Raw genomic sequence first — 14,726 nt, forward strand, 5'->3', positions numbered from 1 at the left:
CCAGACTCAGAGGGAGCTCTATGCATGAGCAAACCACAGAAGGTTGACACTGAAGGATAGTAGATGTTACCCAGGTCTAGAGAGAGGAGGAAGCTATTCAGGGCGGAGGGAGTGGCATGCTTCCACGTTCTTTGGAGGGACTGACAAATAATTCAGTCTGGCTGGAGTGTAAAATATTGGGTTGGAAGAGATAGTGAGAGATGAGGCTGCAGAGAGGTGAGAGGTTGCAAAGCATAGATACGCAGAGCCTTGAAGCTAGAATCAAAGTTTGCACTTTACCCTGAAATGAGGTGCATTTTTTAAATTGAAATGAAATTCACACAATAGAACATTAACTATTTAACATACAATTCGGTGGTGTTTAGCATATTCACAATGTGTGTACCCAACAGTTCTATCTAGTTCCTAAACATTTTCATCATCCCCAAAACAAACCTCGTATCTATTAAACAATCACTCTCCATCCGCCCCACCCCTGCCTCCAGCACTTGGCAGCCACCAGGTTGCTTTCTGTCTCTATGGCCTTACCTGTTCTGGATATTTCTTATAAATGGAATCATATAATATGTGACCTTTTGTGTCTGGCTTTCTTTCACTTAGCATAAAGTGCTTAAGGTTCATTCGTGTTGTAGCACATATCGATGCTTCCCTTTTCGTGGCTGCATAATATTCCATTGTATGTATGGACCACATTTGGCTTATCCATTCATCTGTTGAGTGAAGGGGCCAGATTTGTGTTTCAGAAGGAGTCATATGGCTGCTGATGGGAGAGGAGTTGGGGTCAGGCAAAGATGGCGTCAGTAGGCAATGCTGTCCCACAGTCCCACTGCAAGACAGTAGAGAAAAGCTGATAGCAATGACCCAGAAGAAAGGGATGAACTGAAGTGTAGAAGACACAGAAGCAGATCTGCTGTCGGGAGCTCAAAACCCTGTGCCCATGGAAAGCCCTTCCCTCTGGCAGCTAAGACCGACTGGAGCAGGCGGAGGCTGGCTTTGGGGAACTCTGTTTTCCTGAGGAATTCTCCCCGAGGGGATCCGGCTATACCCGGTCCAGTCAGAGCAAACCCACCCGCCTGCCAGCACCTCTCCATCTCCCCTTTGTTCTGGTGTCAAACCACCATCCTGATTTCTCAGCACCTCCTCGGACTGTTATCTGGCTGACATCTCACTTCATTCCTTGCAGAAAGCCTCACTCTGCCCTGTGGCCAATCTCCAATCTCTCTGCTGCCTTTCAAGTCTTTGCATTTTCCTTAGGGCTGAAAGCACTCTGTGTATCAGATACAGCCGGATGGGCAAGTGAAGATTCAGGCTTCTCTTAAGACTGGGTGGGTGGAAGTGGGCTGGTAAATTACCAGCATTTGTGTATATCGTTGGAACTAGTCGATCACAAAGATGGATCAACAAGGATATAGCAGAGTAAATTTATTCTTTCTCCCACTGCCCTTTCATGCACATTCTCCATTTTTTGTTTATTTCTCAGGATGAAAGTGTAGCTCTCCTCGTTCTTCTGGTCATAACATATAAAGTTCAATCTAATAATCAGATAGCTGTAAATGTTATTCATTTGAAAACTTCACCCCTCCCTGGGCAGGGCTCCTCAGGCTAGGATTTCTGTGGTGAGGAAGGGCCTGGAGGGCTTCTTCCTTCTCACAGGAAAACCTAAATTGTCAACACTGTTATGCTATGGAAGATATAGCATATTGATTTTTTCTTTCTTTCTTAAGGGGTACTTGATGTGAGCAAAGCCTGCTGTGCCTGGCTGCTCTTGACTTTCCCCTCTGCTGGGTCCCAGCCCCCTTTCAGGATGGGAACGCTTTTAAGGACACCCACAGTGGCTGCCTTCTTCAGGGTTCACATCTAAGACCCGGGAAACATGTCTTATCCCCACTCTCATCAGGGATCGGCGGCTCACTCCCAACAGCCCCTTTCCTCTCTTGGCTCTTTCCCCGGCAGCTCCACACTGATTTTTATTGTTATCCTTCTCTTAGTGAGCAATCAAATGCAGCCACTGTTTTCCAAACCCCAAAGATACCTGCCAAACCATTAGAGTTCCCTTGACGCCCTCTTCACCAGGCTTAGGGTGAGGGTGATCTCCCTCCCACAGTGACGCTTCCCTCGAGGCAGTCTTCCTGCAAACCTCTGTGATGGCCCAGTGTACTTTTTGCTTTCTGCAAGCTAGAGGTGGGAAAGCTAGAAGATCTGCTTAGATAATGGTAGCAAGTACCATTAATACCCTATCTGAGCCCTGTGGCACTTGTCACTCTGCACCCATGATGGCTTCCTACTGCAAACCTCTCCACCTGAAGGCTTTATCTGATACCCCGGAGGCAGGCCAGAAGAGCTGGAGATTCAGTACCCCTAAGAGCAGCCCTCGGCCAATGAGTGATGGGAGTCAGAGGATAAATACCCAAGCTTCCTCTCCCCCGAGATGTGTTCTGCACCACCTCTCACGGTTCCTGCAGGACTGAGCCCAGTGCCCTCAGTGCACCTTGCCCATCGATGCACCATGCATTGACCCCTTCCCTTCCTCCTACGTCACTTGCCCACCAGTGCTGCCTGGGCTGGCCTCCCAGATAAGCCAAACAACTCCAAGGGACACACGTCTTCATTCAGGCTCTGCTTCTGGAGAACCCAAACTCAATCAACGGCCAGGTATATCCCTTTAGAAAGTAAAAATGTTCAGTACCTATTGGCTTATCCTTAGCTTAGGACATCTGCTAAAATTCTAGAACAGCAGGAGAAGTTGCATTTAATATTCTGTTGCACACTGTTTATAAAATGCATTCCCATAAATTAGAGTTTCTCAACCTTAGAACTATTGACAGTTTGGACCAGATCGTTCTTTGTTGTGCGAGGCTATCTTGTGCATTATAAGATGTTTAACAGTATCCCTGATATCAACTCACCAGTGGTACCACTCATAGTTGGGACAACCATGTCTCTAGACATTGCCAAATGTCTCCTAGGGGACAAAACCACCTCATCTGATGTCATTTGGTGTAAACAACAATCTAAAGAGAGGATGATAATGGTGGTGATGATGGTGATGATGGTGACGATGATGGTAGTGGTGGTGGTGATGGTGGTGGTGATAACATTGCAACATGACATACCATTCAAATGACTTGACTAAACTTGCTCAGGTGCTGTCAGTGAACCTGGAATTTGATCCCAGACCTTCTGCATGCCTTACCTCCCTCCAAAACCCCATGACATTGGCTGGAAATAGTAAGCTCGATTCACAGACAAAGAACTTCAGAAAGACTACATATTCTCCACGAAAGTGTCAAAGCCAAGAATCAAACCAAAGCTTTCTGATTTCCAAGGCAGTGTGCTCTTTCCTGCACACTGCTCCTTCCTGTTTTACAAAGAACAAAGACTTGTGCGAGGGTTTAAAATGAAAGCTATTTTCACCCTTGAAGATGATTCTACTGCATTTAGATCATTGAAATGAATGATAGAATAAAGCCAAGTTGTGTGCTGTCTGGAACCCACTGTTCCCAGCGGATCAGCTGTGAAGTCAGCTTAAGGAATAAATATCTGCCATCTACCATGTTTCGCACTAGCCTAATCCAGCACTTTCATGAGCTATTGATATTTTCATGGTACTTAGAGTTAAGAGGCTCTTCCCTACTATAGGTTGAGAGCTGACATCAACCCCACTATTTCTGCTGTCAAACAGACTCCCTGGCAAAGCTCTTTCATACCAGAGCATGTATTGAACTCCTATTGTGTGCAAGAGAAGATGGCAGCTCCAGAATTCCGATACAATAGGGGTGTAGAGGCTGTAGCCTGGTTGGAAGCTGACAGAGAGGAGAAGGAGTTCAGGGACTTTGTCTTGAAGCCATGTGTACGAAGCAAGCAGAGAGCTTTTATTAGAAGGGGATGTTTTGGGGGCTGGTGCAGGGGTAGCCGATGGAGATTATGGGGGCAATTAGAGTCTCCCTAAGTCATCCGTTGGGACAACTTTACACGAGGAATTGTGAGAAGTGCTATGGAGGATATTTTGCTATAAAAAAATAAAATAAAATACATCCCTTTCATTCTGGAAACAAACCTTCGGCAGCTACCTTGTGTTTCTGTTGTTTCGTTCTTACTCATTGAAGCCCCAACACTGGCGGTTTCCACCCCTTCTCTCCACTCCCAGACCAGCAAACAGTGCTTCAGCTGGATGAAGCTGTCAGCGGGGAGGGGACTGTTGTCAGTCTGCATCAGTTCCAGGAACTTCGCTCAGGGCCGTTTCCTGGAAGCCTCTCCTCTGGCACTGAATTGCTCAGTCAAGAGGCTCCTGATTAAAACCCTTCACTGTCTCCCATCCCCAGCATGATAATATCCAAATGCCTAAACTTGATTTTCTAAGCCCTTCATGGTCTGACTTCTGCAGATCTCTCCAGGCTCCCATGTCTATACCCACGCCCAAGTACTCCGTCCAGGCAAGTTCCTTCAGGAGCCCTGACCTCCCTCCCTTCTTTCTCTGCCTCATGCTTTGCCTTCTCCCCACCCCTTGCTTATAGCCTCGTGTCCCCTTACACTTTCTTGGTAATCGGAAACAAGCACCACCTCCTCCGGGGAGGCCTCCCTGATGCCCCCAATCTGAGTTGATTCCCTCCTCTGCACTTACCTTGATCATAATTCCTACTACAATCCTTGGCTTTTAGTCTAAATTTACCACTGCTCCGTGACTCCTCACGTCTTCTGAGCACAGCACAATGCCTCGCACATAGTAGGTGCTCAAAAATCTTAGGGAGAGAGTCACAAGAAAAGAAGAAAGATGTAAGAGAGAAAGAGAGGACAGAGAGGGGAATAAGGAGGAAGGAAGAAAAGAGACATGAGTTCATATCTGTCTACGATAACGCAAGCTGGCATTCTTCTCATCAGAGACCAATTTCGTCCAGCACAACTGACATGGCACACATTTCTGTGACATACTGAAGTCCTTTCTGGTTTATTAGCTGTCCATTGCAGTATAATATTTAGTGTCCAGGTACTTTGTTTCATTTGAATCTTTGAAAATGCATCCTCCTTGAATTGCTATGAATAAGCAACAATAGCAGGCTTGAGCTGTATTTCATGAATAAGGGGTTTGCAACCCACCCTCTGCACCACTGCCTAAACATAATAGATAACCCTTTTGATTTTGAGGAATTATCCACATGGTAAATGGAAGGATAATTTCACCTTACATGAAAATGCGAATGGCAATTAGCAAGCAATCAGGTTGCTGCATCAAAGAAGAATGAAAGACCCAGGTATGTAGCCCAGTGCCCAATACTTAGTTTCACCCGTGAAATGGTTGTTGATGACGGGGATATTGAAGGCAATTCTACTTATAATCCAGCATTTGACTCTGCAATGAGCTCCATGCAGGGAAGACAATTACACGGCTGAGTCTTCAAAAGCCCAATCCACTCACCAATCTCTGTGCCTTGCAGGGCGAATCAGCACCTCTCGGTCACATTTGGAGTCCATGCCTACCTTACTAGCCTGGGGCCTGACACATAGTATGTCTCAAAAAAGTGTGCGTTACCTGAAAAAAAATAAATAAATCAAAGGCATGTTGAACACCCATAACTTTACTTCATAAACCCCCTTCTTCTCTCTGTCCCCGCCCCCAGCCTGAATCTGAGCAACAGCGACATCCTGACCATCTACGACGGCGATGAGGTCATGCCCCACATCTTGGGGCAGTATCTTGGGAACAGTGGCCCCCAGAAGCTGTACTCATCCACACCAGACCTGACCATCCAGTTCCACTCGGACCCTGCTGGCCTTATCTTTGGAAAGGGCCAGGGATTTATCATAAACTACATCGGTAGGTGTCTGTTGGTCGGTTTTTTTCCTTCGTGCTTAGATGTAGGTTAAGACAATTTCCTTGAGATATGTCTTTTATTGGGGGGACTGTGTTACACGGGTCTTTGAGTATATTGGCACAGTAAATATATGTCGTTTTTAAGAGCTTAAGCTCTCTAGTCAGAAAGACCAGGGTTTGAGTCCTAGTACTGTCATCAATGGCTGTGTGACCGTGGGCAAGTCACTTAACCTCTCTGAGCCTCCTTTTTGTTGTCTGTAAAATGGGAATAGTGATAATGTACCTGACAAGGTTGATATCAGGACTTAGTAGATACAGCCTTATAACTTTAAGATTCATCATGTTTCATTTGTAGTCAGCTAGAACTTTATATCGTCAACACCGTTTTATATTTGCATCTTGCCTGAACTGAAGCTCAGCTCTCTCCAAAGGACTCAACTTCCCCTGCAGCCCCATCTGGTGGAGACAGCCCTTTCTCTCCACGTCCCGTACTTTAGGACTTAGAGATGTCTTCCTTGGTCCTCAGTGTGGCTTCCAAACCATTTATCTCCCCTTCATCTTAAAAAAAAAAGCCTGCTATTAAGGTCAAGCTAAGTTTACATTTGGCCATCCAGTACCCCCTTCCTATTATTTTGCCCACTCACTCTCTTCCCTCTTCGCTCTCCATCCTATAAATTCCCTTTATTCATTACTGACTCCATCACCCTCCTCTGTTCAACCTCTAAATACCAGAGGGTCCCAAGCTCCATCCTGGATTCTGTCCTCATCTATGGGCTCTCATTCAAGTCCTCTGGTTCTAAGCAATACCTGTTATACTCCATTGACCACTAATTTGTATGTCCCACGTTGAACTCTCCCGTGAACTCCAGGTTCATCTAACTCCCTATATACCCTCTTGCATATCTGATTAACATCTCAGATTTCACGTCGCCAAAACAGAACTAGTTCTTTCTCTACCCCCCACCCCTGGCATCACTACCCGACTGCTTCTCCTGCTCTCTGCCCAGCCCAGGAGATGGAAGCACAGCTCGCCTGATTTCTCAGGCTGCTTCCTCTTTTCTTGCCCCTATATTCAATCCATCCTTTCAACTCTATTTCCACAGGATGTCTCAGATCCAAGCACTTCTCCCCATCTTTCCATGGCCACCACCCCAGTCCACACTGCAGTCATTCCGAGCAGTTAGGGGAGTGAAATACTGAGAAGTCCCACTGATCCTGTCCCCAGAAGGAACTTTAACTGACAGAGCTCTGGTTCAGCCCTGTCATTTCACAGCAGAAGCAGCCCTGGACCACCGAGGATAAGGGGCTTACTCATCAAGATCACACCTGAGAGTCACAGTCAGGCTTCCTGGCTCCCAGCTCTTAGGGATTTTCCATCCTAGCATTCTTCCAGAGAACCTGGGAGACACAGGGGGCTAGTTAAAATCTAACTCCTTTTGGCATCCAGCATGGCGGGTGGTTGCACCCTGAGAATTTCAATGGACAAGATTTCACCAGTAATTAGGAGATGTGCTTGCACCTCCCAGAAACAAGGTTGACATCTTGATTTCCAGGATGGAACAAGGAAAAGGTGGATTCATCCTGCCAAGTCTCCTGCTCCCACCTCCACTGCCAAAGACCCTCTGGCTGGAGCAAGATTCTGTGTCTTCAGTTCTTCCCCTCAGCTTGAAGATTTGCCCATTTCAATCTAATATACAGTGTTCTCTCTGTGCCACCTTCCACCTCTAAAATACAAGCCACTTCCCTGACCATTGACTGTGTAAAGGAGCCTCATGTTTGTGAAATTAGTCCCTTGGCTTTTTCTGTTTCCAGCTGGTGGATATTTCTCACCCCTGCCTGCTCTACATGCAACTCTCAGAGAAGCAAACATGAATGTTGACCTTCTTTTTTTTATGTTTCTCAGAGACCTTTTTTACCCTGATTGATTCACAAAGTATTTTCAGTGTTATTGCTGCTACTTTGCATAGGTTCCCCACTCTTTAAAGGGCGGTGTCCTGGACATATGGGGACAGCTCATGCTGGCCGTTCAGGCAAGGTGCCCTCTAGAGTCAGCTGCTTTTGACGGGAGAGGTTCTAGTGACTTGGCTTCAATCTACCTTCTTAGACTTCTCCTCCCTCCTACTGGAAGATGAGGTCATAGTTTTGCTCATTTGTCTCCTCTGGTGCCTGAGTCAGTCTTCCAAAACTGCATTCAGCTTGACGGCAGAAATCTAACTCCATCCAAGGCTGCCCAAGGTTAACCAGAAAGTCTGGCCAATGTTTATTTTGGCAACATCTTGAGGAGGTGCTTTTGTTAATTGAAGCTGAAACTTAGATTTGTGTGACCATTTGAAGGTGGTGAGCACTCTTACACATATTATTTTATTTCATCTTCAAATGCATTATCTTTGTTTTCCAGACAGTTTTGTTCACAAAAGTCTCTTGACACTTCCTATATGCCACTTCCTGCACTGAACACCTGGATCTAAGAAGGAATACTCTCCCTGCCCTTGAGCCAGCTAGTGAAAATCAGGAGGCAGTCTGTTAACAGACAACGTCAGGGTCATGTACTGATGCTATGGGCGAGGCAAGCATGGGGTTTCAGAGACCGCTTCCCAGGGGTACACAGCCCAGCTAACGTGGATAACACAGAACAGTTCTCTTTATTCTTATTTCTCTTAAAGAAACACAGTTAATTTGACAGGGAAGGCAAACGAGCTTCTGTACTTAATTTCAATGCCAATCTAGTGCTTGTGACCACCTATGTTGAAGACCATGTTGAAAAGAATTCAGAATAGGCAACACCTGAAGTCAGTGGGAAAGAATGCCATGATTGATTACTGATGACTGCCATGGCATGGGAAAGGTATTTGCTATTCTAGGTCTAGATTTAACCAGACACAGATGCAATTCCCATTCCTCTGAACCAGATGGAAGGGTCAGGGGTTTCTGTGGCCATCTAGAGAAATTCTGAGGCTCCTAAATTGATCTCAAGGCCTAAACTCCAGCTCTGGAAGGTAGCCAAGGCTTATCTGCTATGATTGCTGTCAGAACCTTCCTAGGAACACTCTGAGCTTGCATAGTTCTGACCTCAATTCTTCTGTGCAAAGATAGAAGCAAAGACCAATTCTCATCACTGCTTCTTGTGCTTTGCTAGTGTCTTTGGCCAAGTGCATGGGAGGGAAGAGCATAAAGAAGCAGAGATGAATAAGCAGTGTTTCTCAGAGATATTGATCACTATTGTATTTATTCCTTTAATCCTAGGGTAATAAATAAGCTCTATATTGTAGGTCAACTCCAATCGAATGACAGTGGCTCCCTGGAATGCTGTATTGAGAAAGACTGGGGGGTTTCAGCTTGATTCAAAGAAAGAGACTACTATGATCCATTAGTGATATCTGCCATGAGCATAAGACTGGTAAATAACAGCACGTATTCAGTGCATTTAGGTATTTCTTTTGCCCACGAGTTAGACCATGTTGCTGATCTTGACCATAAGACTGGAACCATGACTTCAGATTTTTGTGTTCCTAACAGCTGGCATATAGTAAGTACTCACAAAACCTGTCAAACAAATCAGTGAATCCATGTAACTCATCTTAGTGTTACTGTCACATTAATTAGCTTGGTGTATCCTGCACATTAATTAGCTTTCGCATTGCCCTTAGGAATAAACCAGGGTCATGACTTGACTATGATTGAGGACAATGAGGATCAGATGTGTTTATTGACATGACTGGAGCCACACATCTTCTAAAAGAAAGAAAGAAGACTAGAAGGGAAGTCTTCCAACTTCTAGGCCAGTGTTTTCATTCTTAGCAAAGTTAAAGGCCCAGAGCGACAGATAATTCTGGATCCTCCACCTAATATGCTTGGTGAACATGCAGATTCCTGAATCACAGTCTCTGGGAGTGGAGTTTAGAAACTGAAGGGCAGGAAGTTGAAGTGACTTAGCCAAGGCCACCAAATTTATAAATAGATTTAAGTCAAGTTTTTGCTATATGGTGGTGACAACTGAGTAATCACAAATTCGATGACTGCTACAAAGCAGACAGGAGGTCCCACAGGAACGCTGGCTCTCATTGAAGGCAGACAAGCAAAGCTTTCCGAGTCTCAAAGCATTTGGCACAAGGCAGACCCCATGGCCAGTATTTGCCCCCATTTCTCCCTTTCATCCACAGTTTGCAGCTGTGTCCTAAATCCAAGGCTTGGCTGATTCTTCAAAGGCCTAAATATAGAGGCTCCTGTTCCCCACCAAGCAATTCTAGAAGCCATCTCCCTCTTCCCTACTTCTTGCAGACACCCATGAGATCTCCTTTCTCCAAATAAAACCATGATGAAATCCCGGGAAAAGCCATTGCTTGTTTCTCAGAATGACTTTTCTGCAGTGGAGGTGCTTTGCTCTCCCCAGAAGCACATAAGAACTGCAAATTAATTATATGGAATAATTAGCACTTTCTCAAAATCTATGCAGTGGGCACTTGGAAGCAAGAATAGTAATAGTGGGCTTTGGAATACTCCCTTAGAAATGAGGATTTGCAGAAGAGAAACTGAATTATTCCAGAGGAAGACTCTGTGATAACAAGCTGTGTGTACCATTTTCTAAAGTGTGGTTAATGTTCACAGATGACATGCAATGTGATTTGAAGAATGCACTAATAATTATTTTTGTTTTAATAATTAAGTATATATCTTAATATGAGTTACAAACATACATTACTAATCCATCAAACATGGATCTACAGACATTTTTAGGATGAGGCTGATAGTAATTAGCTACCTATTGCTGTATAACAAATTACCCCTCCCCCCCACCAAAAAATAGCAATGAACACTTATTATGTCACAGGTTTTGTGAGTCAGAAATTCAAAAATTAACGGGTGGTTCTGGCTCAGAGTCTGTCATGAGGTTGTTGTCAAGATTTTGGCCAGTGCTGCAGTCATCTAAAAGCTTGCAGTCATCCACTTCCCAAATGGCTCGCTTCTGTGGTTGCAAATCAGGGCCAGTCGTTGCCAGGAGGCCTCAGATTCTCCCCATGGGGATCTCTCCAGAGGGCTGCTTGCGCATTCTCACAAGATGGCACCTGCTTCCTGCAGAGAAAACTAAGAGAGACAGACAGAGAGACAGAGAGAAACAAAGAGACAGAGATAGAGACAAAGACAGAGAGAGACAGACAGACACAGACAGACACAGAGAGAGAGAGACAGACAGAGAGAGAGAGGGGAGAACCTCAACAACTTTTATGACATAGCCTCAGAAGTCACACATTATTACTTTTGCAATAGCCTATTGGTTACACACACCAGCCCTAGTCAGTGTTGGCGGTCTACACAAGAACGTGAATTCCAGGAAATAAGAATGATGGGGGTGGGGGGCGGGGCGGACCTCTTGGAATCTGGCCACCACAGCAAGGCAGGCATGAGGATGACTATGCTCTCATGAAAGGTGAGGAACCTGAGACACAGACAAAAGTGATTGTCCCCAGTCACATGGCCAGTAAGTAGCAGGGTTAGGGTTCTGTCTGACCCCAAATCCTAAGCTGACCTTATCAAACCAAGAGAATGTTTGGCAAGTTCGATGACCCATAGAAAGAGGTCATTGTAAAATCTCACTATAGAAGACTTCTTGAAGTTTAAGGGGGTTGGGGCGTGTGCTACTTATTTCTGGAGGGTTTTCTTCTATTTACTATTTATTCTGACGTTCATAAAAGGGAACCCCAAACAAAAAGGCTACTTCCCCATCTGGGGATGATATTTTTGTTTTAAAGAGGTGTCAAGGAATGACTCCTGCTCAGATTTGCCCGAGATCCAGAACGGCTGGAAAACTACTTCTCATACAGAGCTTGTGAGGGGAGCCAGAATCACCTACCAGTGTGACCCTGGCTACGACATCGTGGGAAGCGACACCCTCACCTGCCAGTGGGACCTCAGCTGGAGCAGCGACCCCCCATTTTGTGAGAAAAGTAAGCATAGTCTTGTTTTCTTCCTCTAGGTCAGTGGGTGATAAATCCCTTCCATGGGCTTTATTTTTATTTTTGTCTTCTTTGCATGGATATAGTGGAGTTATTTAATGTAGAATCTGGCCTTCTTCCTACTTCACCAACTCATTGGTGCTGCTCACACATGTCATTTTGTAGCCCTAGGGCAAGGACCTCAGACTAGGTACCTTCAGAAGCCTGGCAGATAATGCAAATGAGTGAAACAGACTCGTGTCAGACAATAGGGAATGGTGTGGACTGTGGTGACGGGGAATGTATTTAGCCTGTATAAAAACATCATCCGAATTCAGGTCTTTAAAATCCCTGTGGTAGCCAAGCAAAACAAATTAGGTTGGACCTTGGAACCCCAGCTCAAATCCCCTATGGTAGGTAGGTGACCTTATCCAGACAGCATCCATCCCAGTCTCCCAGTTCCTTCCGCCTGCCCTCCTCAGGAGTGCAGGCCAGGCATGTCTGTGTCTTGAAAAGGAGCGGAAAAGGAGGGGCTTCTGGTTTCTGCACTGGTGCCTTAGCAGCAGGGGAGGAGCTAAATTCTGAGGTAGCCTCTTCCCCCAGCTGTTTGTCTCCCACCTCCTAGGCAAAGCTCTAGTCCGCAGCCCTCCTGCTGGGACTCCTTGGCGGTACCTGGGCAGACCTGGCCAGCATGACTTAAATCAGCAATTGCACAATAACAAATACAGTCATCCATCTGTATCCACGGGATTTGGTTCCAGGACCCCACCCCTGCGGATCCCCAAATCCTCAGATGCTCAAGTCTCTTGTATAAAATGGTGTAGCACAATGCATACAGTCAGAAAATACTGTTTTCAGTCTGCGGTTCGTTGTCTCCATGGATATGAAACCCGCAGATACGAGGGCCGACTGTATTGTGCTCAGAGAAAGAGAGTTTGGGGGAAGAAGTGCGGGGTCACATACAATCCCCATCATAAATATTCTGACATCAAGGAAAATTACTTACAATGGTGAGAAACATAAAAGAACTTGCTAAAAATCCACAAAAATCAGCTACATAAACAGAACTTATTCGTTTCAAAACAGTATGTGGTGTGTGTGTGTGTGTTTGTTTGTGTGTGATGATAGAAGATTAAAAATGGAGAAATGCCATGGATGGCCATTAGAGAGACTCATCATGAACTCATTAATGTGACCTATGTCACATGATCTACACTTTATTATTATAAATATTACATATATAACATATATTAATATATATACAATAATAAGATAAAATATCATATAATAATGATTTTTAAATCTTTTAAATAATAATGATTTTTTTAAACTTAAACTTACTCAAATGACAAACATTTACTTATATTACCAAAGCAGTAGTAAAATTATGAAGTAGAAAGTGAAAATCCTTTACAATCTTACTCTCTAGAAATGATGCCACTCTTAAAAGTTCATTTTATACGGTTCCAATTGCATGTTTGTGTGTGTGCGTGCTACACATATACATACATATAGACATGTGTGAATATATTGTATATATAGATGTATACAGATATTCATATAGAAACAGCTACAGATATAAATATTTTACCATAAAAGGGGTCAGTTTATACAAATTTTCTTGCAACTGCAACTCAGATATACAGATATCTTTTCATATGTACATGTTGTCTACTTCATTCTTTTTTAATTGTTTTATTGTTTGCCTTTTTCCATATTGATTTTTTAATTAAAAAGTAATGATTGCTCGTTTTACTATAATCAAGCACTACAAAGAAAGCATTGAGCCTCATTTTGTTCTCTTTAGTGCTTGCTCAGGATTTTATGAATGGTCATTCTCTTCCCCTGTTAAAGGGTTTACATTGTACTGGTTTATTGTGAGTTTTTTGTTTTGTTTTGTTTTTTACCATTACAAATAATGGTGTGATGTACAACCTCATACACAGGTCTTTGGGCCCTGATGCAAACATTTCTTTGGGCAAATTCCTAAAAGTGGAATGAAATTCAAATCTCTCTCATCCTAACTTATTCTCCAATCACCTTTGATAAGATGAGAGGCATTATCTAGCAAACAGGAAAGGAGCCGAGTTCAGAACCTTTCTAGATCATCCTGTAATTCTCAGGAAACCTGTGACCATCAAGAGCTGAATGCCCACTTGGTCTGATTTCATCTCTCATAGTTATGTACTGCACCGATCCTGGAGAAGTAGACCACTCAACCCGCTTAATTTCGGATCCTGTGCTGCTGGTGGGCACCACCATCCAGTACACGTGCAATCCCGGCTTTGTGCTGGAAGGGAGCTCGCTTCTGACCTGCTACAGCCGCGAGACGGGCACTCCCATCTGGACTTCCCGCCTGCCCCACTGTGTTTGTGAGTCCTGTTTATTGATTTGATGTCATCCTCTTATTCATGGAGGAGGGCTGGGCTGCTAGGAGGAGGCATCCCACTCTGTGGGAGTGTTTTTTATTATTACTGTCATACAACAATAGCTAACGGGGATTGAAGGAATGGATACCGTAACATTTACAGTAAATGTATCAGACACTGTGCTAAATCCTTTAGCAAATGTCCCATTCTTCTTCCTCCAGTAGCCTTGTGAGCATGGTATTATTCTCTACATTTTAAAAAGAAGATACTACGGTTCAGAGAAGTGAAATCATTACCCCAGGTCACAAAGCTAGTTAATAGTGGAAGCCAGAGGCAAACCCAGACCTACCTGATTCTTTTTTCTTTTTTTTTAATTTTATTTTATTATTAGTTTCGAGTATACAGAACATTGTTTAGACATTTATATAGCTTATAAAACGATCCCCCTGATTGCTCTTTCTCTCCTCTGGCTCTACACCTAGCCAATACCTTAATGCTGACTGCATTCCCTATGCCGCGCTCCCCATCCCCGTGACCATCCATCAACTTCTAATTTGTACTCCTTTAACCCTTCACCCCATTCTCCCAGCCCCTCAACCCCCCTCCCCTCTGGCTGTC

At 44.4% G+C, this 14,726-nt stretch overlaps 1 protein-coding gene across 1 annotated transcript in view; it reads left to right on the forward strand.

Annotated features, from left to right (window-relative positions):
• SEZ6L (seizure related 6 homolog like) overlaps positions 1–14,726 on the forward strand; it is a 177,081-nt gene that overhangs the window by 145,778 nt on the left and 16,577 nt on the right. Inside the window, 3 exon segments of the mRNA XM_039861831.1 lie at positions 5,616–5,812; positions 11,557–11,751; positions 13,920–14,111. Coding sequence (XP_039717765.1) covers positions 5,616–5,812; positions 11,557–11,751; positions 13,920–14,111 — 584 coding nt within the window.

This window comes from Pteropus medius, unplaced genomic scaffold (genome assembly GCF_902729225.1).
Source record: "Pteropus medius unplaced genomic scaffold, Ma_sr-lr_union100, whole genome shotgun sequence".
NCBI lineage: Eukaryota > Metazoa > Chordata > Mammalia > Chiroptera > Pteropodidae > Pteropus > Pteropus medius.